Source organism: Neomonachus schauinslandi, chromosome 11 (assembly GCF_002201575.2).
Source record: "Neomonachus schauinslandi chromosome 11, ASM220157v2, whole genome shotgun sequence".
NCBI classification, from domain to species: domain Eukaryota; kingdom Metazoa; phylum Chordata; class Mammalia; order Carnivora; family Phocidae; genus Neomonachus; species Neomonachus schauinslandi.
In genome coordinates this window covers 38,055,864-38,071,634 of record NC_058413.1, presented here as the reverse complement: position 1 = coordinate 38,071,634, position 15,771 = coordinate 38,055,864, and the positions used below count along the sequence as shown (strand labels likewise).

Sequence of the window (15,771 nt, the reverse complement as noted above, 5' to 3'; positions counted from 1 at the left end):
TAAAAAGTGCAAGGAAGGAACAGCCTCGGGCTCAGGGTGGAGTGGAGTCTGAGAAGAGTGCAGTTTTATTCAGCTGCCCCCGTAGCTTAATTTCGTGTTTGGAAGGTCTGAAGACTGGGAACAGAGAAGGAAAATGCCAGACATGGGGCAAGAAGGACATGCATTTCAGGAAGACTGCCTTGGAGCCAGACTCTACTTAAATTAGAGCTCTTACACTGTAGATGTATCACTCCGTGGCTATGAAGTCGCCTTCAGAAAGATCACTTGGGGAGGGGGGAAGGAGAACAGTCACATGGACACTGAAAAACAGTCATTTATTCAAGATAAACCCTATGGGTTAAACACCCGTTTGAATGTATAAGAATGCTGACGGAGCGTAGGAGCGTAGGAAGTCGGGTGGGGGGTAGGGGGCGTCTTCCACTGTGAAATGCAAACTGTGTGAAATTCAAAGATCCTTGTGCCAAGTCAAAAGCAGTTTCTTTTATTTATGGTCACCATTGACATTAATTGAGCCTGAACATTTTCCTGTAGACCAAAAAATCATTAGCCCTGACAAGTGAAGTCAAATCAGACCTTTGGGAATGACCTAATTGTTCTTTCCCGAGGGCTGGACGTTTGTTTGCCCTTGGCCGTGGCATCAGCCCTGGCAAGCCTGGGAGGCCTCCCAGACTCTGGCAGGTGGGTTCCTTCTTGTCACAGAGAACAGAGGGGCTCACTGCGGTCGCAGCCCTCCCTCATCATCGGCAATGCCTGCCGTCCTGAGACTCTCGTGAGTAAGCGTGGCCCAGAGCCCTGCTGAAACTCCATTCACTGTTTGCACATTGGCCGGCATGCCTCCCTGGTGCTGGAACTCTCTCCCAGCTGCTGGCGGACGGGTGGGTCTACTGTCCCTTCGTCCCCAGCTGCTCAAATTTTCAGGGTAGCTCTAGGGACAGTGCTGCACATAGGCGCTCTCATTCCACTCTGGTTATTTTTGGCAGCCATGAGCAAGCCAGGGCCTCGACTTCTGGAATTGTGTGTTTGGGATATTAGGTAACTTGTGCTTATGCAAGTACAGACAAAGAGTCCTGACCTGCACCCATCCACCCATCCACCTGCTGCTTGCACGTCGTTCTCCTCGTTGCGAACCTTAGCAAATGCACAGTGAACCCTCTCTCTGACATCGCCCTTTGTTCCTGATAAAAGATGGCTCTGGAGAAGGCTGAAAACTGAGTGTATGTCGTTGTTGTTTTTTTTTTTTCCCTAGATTGAAAACATAGATGCCTGCTTGAATTTCCTGGCAGCGAAGGGAATAAACATCCAGGGACTGTCTGCAGAAGGTGAGTCAGAGCCCTTGTCATGAAGCTGCCTTTTCATGGTTAGAAATGCCCACCTGTTACCTACTGTTGACTTTAATACAGTTAAGCCCAGGGTGCTGGGTGCGTGCTTCTGAATTTGTTTTCCTCCTGGTTTTGAGGCAGCTCAAGGCCTGTGTAGACTTGAGGATGCCAACTTTTTGACACCTAAAATGTCACTTCAGGAATGTAGATTCAACCATGCCGGCCAATGTCTGCTAGACACCGAGGAGGGAGTACTGGAGATGGGGCTGCTTCTCTGGAGGAGGGCTTAATCAAACAATGCTGATTTGATTCACCTGGCTAGCAATTCAGTTAATCATCAAGCCGGGCCTTATCTGTGGGAGAGAGAACACTTAGCCACAGCACATATTTAAACTGTACCGTTCCCAGGGAAAAATGCCGAATCCTTATTTCTTACTTTTCTTAAAAGAAGCAGCACTTTTCCTAGCTCAAAAAAAGAAACAAGAAAACACGTGATACATTAATGAGAGGCTACATTTTGACATCCTGATTAGTTTTTAATTAACTCCAATTGGGTGGCTAATTAGCACATTAGCGTGTGCTGGTGGTTTGCTATTCAATTAAGTATTGGTCTGGAGACGGCTGGTCCGAATTCTCAGCCGCCTCAGGCAACGTCTCACCCTGGAATCTTTTGCGCTCTCTCCTGTTTGTAAATACCAGCTCAGAAGCTGCCACAGACCCCGGCAGCCTCCCAGACTCATTAGGCTGCACCTGCCTCCAGTTTTCCCAGAACAGGTAAAGCGGTTTGGGCCTCAGATGACACCACCTTTCCCGAGCAAGGTTGCTTGTTGAAAAGATGCCTATTAGCATCGACTCCGGTGGTCAGGGTGGAGAGGAGGGGGGACAGTGAGGAAGGTAACAGCCCAGTGGAACAGGTAAGTTTGCACATGTGGTCTGCTGGGGGCCTGTTCCTTGCCTTTGTCCTGCTACGCGGTGAAAGCTTGGTTTTCCTGGCTGTGTGAACAGTATTAGGGGCGGGTGGCTACTATTGATGCCTCGTGGGTGTGTCGTGTCATGTCGTGTCTGAACGCGACCTCTCATATGCTGGGCCTGTCCCAGGGGTGGACACAGTGCTTCGGGAGGTCTCCATGGCTGCTGTCGGCTGGTCAGCCCTAACCCCTGCTCTGAGAGGGGGGTCCTTGGAGGATCTCTTTGCCCTGAGGGATGGGCCCTCCGCCATGGGGATGAGATCTGGGCTGAATGACCTACGGAACGCACCTTGCTGGGGCATGGTGGGGGTTGGTGTGGGGCTTCCAAGGATGGGTGGGGAGATGCAAATTCCCATTCCAAGGAACATCATTTCCTTCTGGTAGAGCGTCATTGTGCTGGCTGGTGGGTGGCAGGCACAGGCTCCTCCTGGTTTCTGGAAGTAGTTGGGCGCCAGGCCTGTGCCCACCAGCAGAGCATCAGCAGGAACTTGCACAGAGTCGTGCTCAGCAGAAAGGGCTCTAGGGGATGTGGACTCTATGTAGCTCAGCTTCATCCCACATGGCCTGGAGGTGACACCTGGCCACTCTGCCGTCTACGCATTGTCCTGCCTTCTGCCTCGTTTGTCCCCCAGCACCTACCCCATCCTCTTTATACCTTAAGGCATAGATTATTCAGTAACTACTTGTTGAATAATAAGTAAAAGGGCTTTTATGTGAAGCAGCTCCAGCATCCACAGCTGAAGTGGGAATTTATAATAGCCTGAATTTACAGATGACAAAAGCTTGGCTTAAAGAGGTTACGAGTGACATCCTCAAAGCCTGTAGCTAGTGAGTGGCAGAACCAGAGCTGAACCCAGGTCTGTGTGATTTCAGAGCACGTGTTCGTGGTGTCTTTTGGGACAGCAGATGGATAAAATCAAGGCATGTCACCTACAGGTGAAAGAAACCAGGAAGGATTTAGAACTTCATTGGCCAGAACACCGTCTCAGAAGATGTCATGCAGCCCACAGAGGCCTATCAATCATGCAGACACTCAGCTCCAGCCGTGTCTGTGTTAGGATGTGGCCCTTGGGGGTCTCTGAGCATCGAAGAGCCCGCTGAACCAGTGTGTTGAGGTGTCTGTCATTGGGGCATACCTGTGAAGTGGCTTCATGGTGGTTTCAGTAACTGCCTCCAACCCCCCATCCCCATTTTTCCTGCTGAGTCGAGACCCACTTTCTGATATCTTGGCCAGAATACATAACTCGTCAGTCATGGTTCGTTATTGAACAGTTTTATGTTAATGCTTATGATGGTCTTGTGTTGTTTTTTTTTAAATTTAAATTCAATTAACATATAGTGTATTATTAATTTCAGGGGTAGAATTTAGTGATTCATCCCATCCTCCCCACCGACCTCCCCTCCAGCAACCCTGTTTGTTTCCTAGAGTTAAGAGTCTCTTATGGTTTGCCTCCCTCTCTGTTTTTATCTTATTTTATCTTTCCTTCCCTTCCCCTATGTTCATTTGTTTTGTTTCTTAAATTCCACATGAGTGAAATCATATGGTATTTGTCTTTCTCTGACTGACTTTTTCACTTAGCATAATACCCTCTAGTTCCATCTACATCACTAAAATGGCAAGATTTCATTATTTTGGTGGCTGAGTAATATTCCATTATATATATATGGTGTATATATATATCATATATACATACCACATCTTCTTTATCCATTCATCTATTGACGGACACCTGGGCTCTTTCCATAGTTTGGCTACTGTGGACATTGCTGCCCTAAATATTGGGGTGCAGGTGCCCCTTTGAATCACTATGTTTGTATCCTTTGAATAAATACCTAGTAGTGCAATTGCTGGGTCATAGGGTCTTTCTATTTTTAACTCTTCGAGGAACCTCCATATTGTTTTCCAGAGTGGCTATACCAGTTTGCATTCTCACCAACAATGTAAGAGGGTTCCCCTTTCTCCACATCCTCCCCAACATCTGTCATTTCCTGACTTGTTAATTTTAGCCATTCTGACTGGTGTGAGGTGGTATCTCATTGTGGTTTTGGTTTGTATTTCCCTGAGGCCAAGTGATGTTAAGGATTTTTTTCAAGAGTCTGTTGGCCATTTGGATGTCTTCTTTGAAGAAATGTCTGTTCATGTCTTCTGTCCATTTCTTGACTGGATTTTGTGGTTTTTGGGTGTTGAGTTCGATCAGTTCTTTATAGATTTTGGATACCAATCCTTTATCTGATAAGACATTTGCAAAGATCTTTTCCCATTCCATAGGTTGTCTTTTAGTTTTGGTCTTGTTTCTTTTTAAACTTCACTTTCAAATTCTGCTCAAAGCTCTTTTTCACCCACATGCCCCAGAGCAAGTGGCTTTAGAAGATTGAAGGAAGGAGGCGGCTGGGTGGCTCAGTCAGTTAAACATCCGACTCTTCTTTCGGCTCAAGGTCATGATCACAAAGTTGTGAGATTGAGCCCCGCATTTCTCTGCCCGTCCCCTCCACCCTCCACCACCACCCCCATCCCACATACACACTCACTCTCTCTTTCAAAAAAAAAAAAAACCAAAAAAACGAAGAAGATTGAAGAGAGATGGGGGCCTAATGACTTCTTCCCCTCCCCTCCTTCCTTTGCCTGAGCCTCTAGGACTGGGGCTGATAGAGCAGGCAAATTCTGCTGCTGGTGAAGTTGCTGCCCTCTTCTTAGGGACCCATAATTATTGCTGTCCCCAAGTGACAATCTCTGCATGCCCTCCGGACCACGGACTTGCTCCCATGCTGCTCCCAGGACGTTAGTAGTCTTTCATGAGATTGTCCAGCAATTCTGGGTCGCCCTCAGTGGGTAACATTTATATCCAGTCCCCCCAATTCAGGCCCCTCGTAGTCCCCACATAAGGTGGTCCTAGTGAGACCGTAGACCTCAGTCTCCTCATCCCTGCATTATACACTGGCAGGAATGTGTGGGCTCCATCTTCCACTTGGAGTAGGTAGAACAGTCCTTCTGTCACCTGGAAGCCCCCACCATACAGTTTCTCTCTAGCTCTTTCCTCCCAGACTTAGGTGGCCAAGAGGCAGATCTGCCAAGTCCATGCTACGTGGATGTCCAACCAGGGACTGGAATGCCAGCACCCGACTTGGAGTGATTCTCTTGGCGCCTCTACTCCTTTGTCTTCAAGGAGCGCAAGGACCTCACCTTCTTTTCCTTGATGAGGGGAGGAAATATCCAGTCTCTGTGATCATCAGACATTACCACCCTCCCCCACTCTGTGACAGTTTCTCATCTAGATCTTCTGTTGTTTTTTTGCTCTTTTGTCCATTGAGGTATTTTATTTGCACATGTGTATTACATCCCTAGAAAAGAAATCCCAGGATTTTCCCTCCTGTGTATCTTCACCTTGCTTCTTCATGGTCCATGATGCCAGCTGAGTTTGTCCATACAATGAAACCAGACTGGTGGACAGGAGCAGATTATTCTGCCATTTTTTCTAAATCTTTGAGTTACACATCACATCTGGGGCTCATCACTCCACACTTGTTTAACCTGCACCTGAGGTTCGCAACAATTTTCCTAGCTCTGTGACCATCAGTGATTTCAAATTCGCCAATGTAACCGTGCTTCATCATCACAGTCAGAAACTGGAGGATCATTTTTTGAAGCATGACCTTTGAGAGAGTGCACCTCTGGAGCAGGGTCTACTAAGAACCTGGCGTTTGCCTCTCTTTTCAACATTGTTAATGCTCTTGAGAGCATCTTCCAGGACATTCATGTGGAATTCGTGGGAAATCCCATTACAGTGGTCCAGAAAGATGGCAGAAAGAGTCCTCTAGATCTTCTCACCTTGACTTTTGAGGTTGGGGGATGATGATGGTGTTCAGTGGTAGGACGGATTCTGGACTAGTGCAGTCTTGTGGGAAGGTGACTGGCCCCAACTTTTGTCAACTCCTTGAGCTTACAGAGGAAAGATACTTAGAGACTTTTATCCTCAAATGGGCTTTATTCACTTTATTCAATTTCAGGGTTACAAGAAACCTCTCATTTGACATACTGTTAAATTGTAGAAATAGAAGCCATTTATGGAGAACCCATGTATCAGTCACGAACTAAGTGCTGTACATGTTTTGTATCTTATTTAATCCCCCCAACCCTTTGAGATCGGTATTCGTATTATCCCCATCATACAGAGGAGGAAACCAAGGCCCAGAGATATTAAGTCCCACAAGGGAAAAGGGAGGCCCACAAGGTCAGCCATGGCTAAGTTGCTCATATCTGTTTCAGAGGCCTGGTATTTTCTGCCACTCCCCACTCCTCACACTTCTAACCACCTGCATAATTACTAGAAAAGCATCATTGTGTTTAAAAAAATAATGTAGTTTTAATGCTTTTTGTTTTCCTTTTGAAGATGATTGAGTGCCCTGAGGCTCCTCCTCTGATGAAAAACATCAGTGGTTGGAAAGCCCCATAGGTACTTCTCCGCCCTTTTCCAGTGACTAAAGCAGGGTTTGGAACCCCGGGAGGGTGGAGGGTGTATGCACCTGTCATTGAGACATTGCAGCAGATCGTGCCCTGCCCCAACCTGCCCGATGGAGGACCACAGAGAGCCTTTGTTCCAGGGTAGAGGCTGCGGGCCCAGGGGAGCCCCATGGAGACTCTCCTGGTTTGGGACACTTCCCCTGGATTAGGCCTTCCAACCCTCTTGTGTTCCAGACGGTTGGACCCATCCGGTGTCATGGGAGCTTGGGCCTCACCCTAACCTGGGTGATTTTCAAGACCCCTCCCCAGCACACACTCCACCAGTCACAACCATCTGTAAACCTGTCCCGTGAGGAAGGATGGCTTTTATCCTTGGGAGTTTCGAGAACACCTGGCCCTGAGCCCATCCTCCTGTAATGGAGAAGTGAAGGTCTGGGGGGTGAGGCATAGCCTATTTAGTTCAGCAAACATTTGCTGGGCACATCCTGTAGACCAGGCATAGTATCAGTCGTACAAAATTAGCTTTAGTTTCCGTTAATAAGAGAGCTGGGCTACTGGTATGTACACAGTGGTGACAAAGAGAGGCAGTGACTAGCTTTGCCTGGGGCAGTCAGGGGGCTTGACAGAGGCAGCGGTGTTTCTGCGGGGTTTGACAGGATAAATCGGCATTCACCAGACAGGAAAGGAAGGTAGTGGGAAATCTGGACAGAAGAGGAGACATAGGTAGTATGACAGGAGCGAAGACCAGCTCTTTATCAACCTTGAGGACTGCGGGGGACAGAGACAAGGAAGATCCTTCCAGGTGCCTCCAGGAAGGAGTATATGCTTTTGGAGTGAAGTTGGTTGCTGACTTGATGAGCTCAGACCTGGTTTGGCCAGAAACCTAGATGCTGAGCTTGTTCCTCTTTTATTCTGAGCCAGAGAGCAGAAGGTCTTTCTGGATCATTAGGAGAAAAGCAGCTGGTGGATTATTTCCATTTCCTCCTACCCACATCACCTGTTTGGCAGTGAGTGGACCTGATTCTATTACTCTCCAGAGGGGGCCCTGTAGGCTCTCTCACCCCCTCATCTGTCCCACTTCCCCCATGGGTCCAGCCTTTGACTGGCGTGGTGAGCAGGACCCAGTAGGGCTGCGGGAATGGGGTGGAAAGTGCTGTGCTGAATGTAGGTTATGCAGATGGCTCATCTGGAGGAACAATGCCACAGAATCCACAGTCCCGAATCCGCCGGGGGAGCCGGACAGCGCTGTGGGTTAAGGGAACCGGATAGGAATTCTGACTCTGCAGTCTGGTCTGAGCTGGCTCCCGGTCCCTTCTTCCTTACAAAGCAGATTTCTTTGTATTAGATTACTCCAGTGTTTATGCCTTAGTAAACCAGACCTGAGGTTTCTCTTAAGTAATGCTGAAAGAAAAGAACTCTGTTTTTCCTATCCTTCATGCCCAGCATCCCATACAGCATCTGTGCACATTCGTACCAGCCAGGGGGAGCAAAGAAATCAGTCAGAACCCGAGGGAATTAAGAGTCCCGGCAATACTGAATTCTAATGGAAATTGAAAAATGGCCTCTGTAGCATGTTCATGGGACATGGGCGTGGCCACAAGCAGAGAAATGCAGTCAGGGTTCTCAGGCAGGTGTAGATACCAGCCAGGTAGTGTCCGTTCTAGCTAGGTCTGCATTGTTTTGTTTTTTGTTTTTCTTTTTTTTTCTTTTTCTAGAACTCAAGAGTAAGGATAGTTGATTGGGCATAAAATGATACTGTTTTTCCAAACCTTGGGAAATGTCATGAAGGAAACATTCTTGTGGGCCGATTGATTTTGTTGTTAGTCTGTCGGTGCTGCCCGCTTACCAGGCCTCGTGGAACACAGACACATGCCTCTTGGAAATGTGGAAAGAATACAGTTTTAGCTATTTTGGGTCCTGTCTGTTGTAGACCACCCGTGGCATAAACTGTGTGGCTTCCAACCCCAACCAGAGCATCTACCACTCTCCAGTTTTTGTGCTCTGCAAAGAAAATTAAACAGTCCAGATGTCCACCACCTGGGGAGTGGATGCACAAGATGCGGTGTATCCATACAATGGGGTATTACTCAGCAACACAGAGAAACAAATTAACAATAAATGCTCTAACATGGGCCACCCTAAAAACCTGCTGCGTGAAAGAAGCCACATGCAAAAGACTATATATTACATGGTTCCACTTACAGGAAATGTCCAGAAGAGACACACCTTGTAGAAATAGAAAGCAGATTCCATATTGCCTGGGAATCGGTTTGGGGACTGACTGCAGATGAGCATGAGGACTCTACTTAGGGTGAGGGAAATAGTCTAAGATTACAATTTACTGAATTGACTGAAAATCATTATACGCTTAGTTTTCTGGGTGCAAATTACACTTGGGTAAAGCTGTTTAAAAAAGAAACGGGGGGCACCTGGGTGGTTTAGTGTCCCAACTCTTGATTTTGGCTCAGGTTGTGATCTTAGGGTCATGAGTTCAAGCCCTGTGTCAGGCTCCATGCTGGGCATGGAGAGTCTGCCTGAGATTCTCTCTCCCTCTGCCTTCCCCCGTCCCAGCACGCGCATGTGCGCACGTGCTCTCTCTCTCTCAAACAAACAAACAAAAAAACCCAAATCAGAAGCTCACCATTGACTTTTGTCTAATATGAGATCATTCCTGATTAATATCCTTCTAGATGCCTGTGACTGCAGCATGAGCAGGGGGAGGAGCAGGGAGAATGGACAGCTTCTTAGTCTTCCTTTAAGGGCAGAGCCCTGTGGTGAGTTCTGAGGAGACTGTAGGTAGAGTGGCCATATTTTCTGAACCAAAATGGAAAGTAGAATCAGGCAGTGTCCTGGGTGCTTTGCACTCATTTTCTCATTCAACATTCACTTAATTTCTCATAACAAGCCTGTGGGAAAGGTGCAGTTTGGCATATGCCCATTTTAAAGAAGAAAACGGAGGCCCCGAGAGGTTGAGTCTTCTGAAAATTCAGTCTATAAGTGATGAACTGTCGAGATTCAAACCCCGGTCCTTCTGGTTCAAAAAGTCAGTGATCTTTATACTAAAAATACTACCTGCTAAGAAGTAGTATATGTGTGGGAAGACTGTGCTCTTTGACAGAGAAAACGATGTTTTAGGGACTGGTGCTGAGTTATGAACAGTAAGGGACTCACCAACCATGGTGGGTAGAGAATAGGACAAAGCTGTTTCTGTTTGCCCTGACTTGGGCTGGCCTGCCAGGAGGTGCTGATGTGGACATGCCTGCCTCTTGCAGGGGACAACCCATCCACCCCTGGGTGTGCTGAATTTTTAGTTCCTCCCTTTTTTGTTGTTCTTACGTGGTTCCAGAAAATGTATTATGGAATGTGCCAAACATTCCATAATCATAGAATACTTACAGAAGAATAAAGACTACTTATATGCCCACAAGCTAGCTTAATAAATAAAACATCATCTGGTTGTGCTTTTAAATTTACCACACGTGATGGGTAGACAAGTAAAACCAAGTTACACAGTGTGGGGAGACCGGGCTTTGAGATGGAAAAACCTAGATTCAAATCCCAAATCCCAGCTCTGTCATGTATTCCCTTGGAGAGGTCATAAAACTGTCCTGCGCTGCTGTTTTTCTTTGAAAAAGGGACATTAATACTCACTTCCCAGGTTGTAGAGATCGAATGAGACCATGCTCATCAAGAGCTTAACCTGATACATACTAATTAGTAGTAGTCCTTGTTCTTATAAACAGTATAACCTGAAAACTATCAAAGGCACTAAAAATAAATCTTACATAGATTTCGCCAATCCCCATGATTAGCTCTACTTTCTCCCTCCCGTGACTTCAATTTTGAGGGGGAAATGGTTTCCCAAGTTCCTTAACAGGTGCAAACCTGCATGCCAGCTTTTGATTCTGTCCCCAACTCCCACCAGTGCCCAACTGGGTGACTACGGGCATGTCACTTCATGACATCCCATCCAAACCTCCCATTCTGTGACCCTGATGTGCTTGTAAGAACATTTAGAAGCAGACACAGAACAAGCCACAGGGGTGTGTGTGCTGCTTTTTTGGTTTCCGTAGGCTGGAGAAGGAAGGAGAGCTGAAGGGTTAAAGCTGACCTACTACCTCCAGAAACTGGGGGCCTCAGCCAGCACTTTGAGGCTTTCTCTGCTCTCCATATTGCCCAAGATGGTTAATAAGCATCCTCCTTTGTCTGGGCCAGTCCTAGCTCACACCTGACCACCTGGCTTAATTAAAAGCTCACCCCTTTCACTCTCAGAAGCATCATGGTTTGCATGATAAGTCATAAGATGATTGCAGTAAAAACCATTTCTAAGGCACGAACCTGGACCGTATGGGAATCTCATACAGGAGTCTGGGGGCTATGGTTATTTGTAACGAAGAGCAGGGAAGGCCTTCACTGTTCACGGTGTGCTTTCACAGATAGGCTCTTACTGGATCTGCAGGATAACGTTGTATGATGGGGAAGCTGTGTCAATATTGCCAGTGAGGCCCAGAGAGATCAAGTGACTTACCCAGAGTTGCAGAGCAAGCATGTGCTGGAGTACAGACTGGAACCCACATTTGTGTTGTCAGTTGTGATCTGCGTTTCTTCAGGGCCTGGCCGTCATTCAGGCTGGCCTAGTCAGATCACGCCCAGGACACCGGCAGGCATGCAGGGAATGGGGCTTGTTTCTGAAAGGACCCCATTCATACCCTCTGCCCGGTAATGGGTCCTGCAGGAAACTCTTGCTCCTATATCCGAAGTCTCTTCCCGACCTGGGGATAACCAGGACGTGTGCATTTCGCACACAGGAGTTGCTCCCCTTCCTCCATCCCATTCCTTCTGATCCCGTAGCCAGTTGAGAGAAGGAAATTCAGCTTCAGGTGGAAGCAAAGTAGAGGGAGCCCCCAAGATTCCTTCTTCCTGTCCCTCAGGCTGGGTGGCCCTATTCCTTCACCCTCAGGATCGGTTCAGGCCCCGGCCTTTGAATCTGGTGTTAAAAGAACATAAAAGGAAGATTCCCCAAGGAGCAACACCCTCGATCCATAGCCTCTGCCTGTGAATAAATATTTTATTCCTTCTCGGCAGCTTTTTATGCATGCCTTGAGGCAAATGCATTTAACACCTAAAAAATTCTGTTTGGAATAAAAATTTTCTTACCCCCCACTCTGTTCTCATTTTTTGTTTTTAATACAGAATTTTTGTGTGAGTTCTTTATGAAAGCAAGTCCTATAGCCGATCCCCACACCCATCCCAAATTAGTGATTTAGTAGACAAGGGAGACACAGAGCCACGTGTTTGAGGGAAGGATGGTTGGGCAGAGCAAAGTGAGGATTTCGGAGTTGAGTAGGAGCCCCTTGGCATATGCACAAAGCGGCTGGAGGCACAGAGCGTGGACTCCGCTGCCAAGTGGAGACCGGTGAGGCTCCCCCTCCGCCGCCCGGCGCCGGAGTGCACCTCTGTCCCGGATTGCTTGCTTTGCCTGAGAACAAGCACGGTCTTGCTCGGGAGTCTGACTTTTTTTGGTCGCGTCCTTGCTGAGAGTTTCCTCCCGGCTCTCGCCAGACATCCGGCTGCAGCTTGCCTCATGTATCCGCCCTAACACCGGTGGCGGAGAAGCCGCGAATTTCTCTGTGGCCGACGCCCCGCCGTCCACTGACTGTGGTCGCAGGGAGGTGTTCAGGAACTGCGTCCGGTCCTAGAGAGATGAAGCTCACGAGCAAGAATGGGCCCCCGAGCTGGGGCTCCTTGTCTAAAAGAATCTCCTCACTGTCTTGCAGAAATCCGGAACGGCAACCTCAAGGCCATCCTGGGCCTCTTCTTCAGCCTCTCCCGCTACAAGCAGCAACAGCAGCAGCCCCAGAGGCAGCACCTGTCCGCGCCGCCGCCGCCGCCGCCCGCCGGGGCCCAGGCGGCCGCGGCCCCCTCCCAGTGCCAGGCTGGCGCTCCTCAGCAGCAGGTGCCCGCCGCCCCCCAAGCCCCGGGCCAGCCTCTGCAGCCGGTGCCACATCAGCAGTCAAAAGCACAAGCTGAGATGCAGTCCAGGTGGGGGCGCCTCGCCGACTGGTAATTCCGTGGTTCACGGGGCATCCTCCACGCCGGGCCCAGCCGTAGCCGAGGCCCAGTGTGTTCTGGTTTGGGCCTCTGCAGTGCTGAGGGCTTCTGGTAGTGGGGAAGGGGGGCGGTTAGCATGGCCTTGAAATGGATGCAGCGGGGCTGCCTCCAGTGCCTCGCGGAGATGTGTGCTTTACAGGTCAGAATGGCCGGCAGCCAGAGCTGACTAACTACTCTTGCCTTGATGCTGGCCTATTATGCACTAAACAGCCCCGAAAATAGACTCCAGCCTGGTTTTGCCGTGTTTTGCCTATAAGCTGGGCACTCGGTGTTCTATGCGTTGAGTCATTCTACTTAGTGGAGGTGAAAGTTCTGCCGTGGATGCCTCTGCTTCACCAGAAGAGGAATATCAGGAGCACAGAAGAAAGACGGGAAATGCTTAGCAAGGAAGGGAGCAGCCACCTTCCATGAGAGGACCGGGGACTGGGTTTTGTTAGCCTTGGAGGGTTGATAGTGGCCTCAGCCATGGTCCTCCGTTTTGTGGGATTAGAGCTTCAATGTTGCTGACACTCGCAGAGGGGCTGATGCCTGCCAGTGGGGCTCTCGGCGTGGAATGATAAGCATGCAGAGCGCCAGGGTAGTTACCATCTACTGTGTTATAATGGGAATAGTTGCATCCCTCAACGACTCTGCAGAAGATCGCCTTGTAGAACATTCATTTTAATGGGTGGAGGGAAAGGGAGGGGATCAGGAGCTAGAAAGCATTTGACTCGTAGTAAAATTCTAAAGAAAAGTCCACAATAATTGTTGCTTGAAGCTGTAAACCTTTAGTTACCAAATCATCTAAACGTCACTAATTAAGGTGATTGCTTGATTTCACTTAATATGTGCTAAAGAGTAATGGCTTTTCCTTTCCAGTCCCCCAAAGCACCAGTGTTAATAATCACAGGGCTTCTCGCACACGTTCGTACCCTCAGAAGCCCATTGTAATTGGACAAAGCACAAAACAGTCCAGACAAAACAGGTGCCTTATAGATGGTTACAGCTTCTTCCTTCCCCTGAGAAGTGCTACTTCCCATTTGTGATGGTGTTAAAACCAGCAGTGACGGGTGTGCTGTAAACCAGATGCCCTAATTAATTATCTCATTATATCCAATTGACATTATGGAAATTTGTAGGCTAGCAGAAATGCCTGGACTAGTAATGAGGAACAGACAGCCGGGCAGCGAGCCTCTGCACCCTGACCTGAAGAAGCACCTGCGTGCGAGCCATTCTCTGATCAGAGGCCCCTGATGGCCCTAGGTGATTGAATGACCAGGATATCATTTCCCACGCTGTATTCTACAGAGTGCTTATTCCCTGGATGGTAACTTGTAGGGGAAGAGTTCCATAGGGGGAAAAGTTGGTAAATAATCTGGGTTGAGTTGTTAGAACTGTTATTACAGGTCTACTTGGGTCCTTGAATCTGCCAAAAATGCATTCATTTATTTAGTTAGTGTTTGAATGCCTTCCATGTGCCAGGCACTGTTCTAGGCACTTGGGGTTCACGGATGAATGAGACCACCAGTGTGCCCACTCTTTGTATTTTCCTGGAGGAGGCAGGCAAATAGGGAAGAGAACTATCACATACTGGTATTATAGTAAGATGATGGGATTCAGAAGGATTAGGTTGATAACTTAGGTTGGACTGATAGGAAATTCTCTCTGGGGACGTGACACCAGAGCGGAGATAGGAATGACCTGGAGCAAGCCACGCAAAGTTTAGGTGTAGAATAGATCAGCCAGCGGTTGCAGCTGGTGCAAAGGCCCTGTGGTATAAGAGTAAGCTTGGCAGGTTGGAGGACCAGAAAGAAGGCTGGTGTGGCTGGAGTTCAGTGGGTGAGGGGAGTTGGAAAATGGTAAGGTACCTGTAAGCAAAGCCTCTGTCTACCTGGAAGACAGTATGACTGGTGGTCCCTGGAGGTGCCTAGTGCCGTGGCCCTGGGGTCCAGTCACAGTGTGCTAGCTAAACTGGGTGAAGAGTTTGCATTTCATTTTATAGGTAACAGGAAGCTGCTGGGGTGTCTTGAGCAGGAGAGAGACTTGATTTATGGTTTCAAAAAAAAATCTTCTTAGCCCCCTTCTGGATAATAAGACTATGAAGGTGTAGAGATGGAAGGAAGGACCCCAGGTAAGAGGCTTTTGTGGTCCTCCAGATGACTGTGGCTTGGGCCAAGGGCTGGAGCAGATTTGTTGATGGACCACTTCACCAGGTTGAGCCAACAGGACTGTGAGTAGATCGACTGGCTGGAGTGAGGGAGAGCATCACAGATAAAGCCTAGATTCCTGGCGTGAGCAGTGGTAAATGGTGCTATTTATTGAGATGAGGGAGCCTGAGAGAAGAACACGTATGTGCTGTGAGTCTTCAGAAGAGGCCGTAGAAAGCATTCCTCAAACTGAGCCGCAGAACTTACTTCATAGGGCTTCTCACTGCATATAGGATTCCCAGGAACATGCGTTGAGTAATACTGGGCTTGTGTCACTCAGCTATGCTAGCTCGAGGCACCCATTTCCATGGTAGGCGTGTGTTTTCTTAAGAGAACCAGATGTTCCAGTCAGGACACCCATCTCCCAGTAAGAAAAAACAGGTGCTTTACCTAGAGAAGAGTCAAACTTACTTAAGCCAGGTTTTTAGATCCATTTATTCCAGAGCGATTCCTACCATCATGGCCTCCTGACTCTGTACTGTGGTGACATGGATTGGCCTTTGGTGTGGCTGTATGTCCTCCCTCATTCTTTATCTGGCCCAGATTGGGTTACTTCGGCAGATGACTGGTTTCCCACATTATATACTGATCCTTTCTAATTTTACTTCTGAAGGACAATCTTATTCTCAGGTTCTAGGGATCTAATATCCCATGCTTACACTCTGGCTGTAAATTTAAGAATAGTAAAATGGCATCACTGGCTTAGTTCCATTGTATTTCTATCCCAC

The 15,771-nt window shown here is 48.2% G+C and overlaps 1 protein-coding gene across 3 annotated transcripts in view; it reads left to right on the top strand.

The window, feature by feature from the left end:
* Nucleotides 1-15,771, top strand: part of NAV2 (neuron navigator 2) — a 394,949-nt gene that overhangs the window by 154,058 nt on the left and 225,120 nt on the right. For all 3 annotated transcript variants that reach the window (XM_044919653.1, XM_044919654.1, XM_044919651.1), the window contains exons 4-5: nt 1,247-1,319; nt 12,524-12,788. In XM_044919653.1, coding sequence (XP_044775588.1) covers nt 1,247-1,319; nt 12,524-12,788 — 338 coding nt within the window. The remainder of the gene's footprint in view (nt 1-1,246; nt 1,320-12,523; nt 12,789-15,771) is intronic.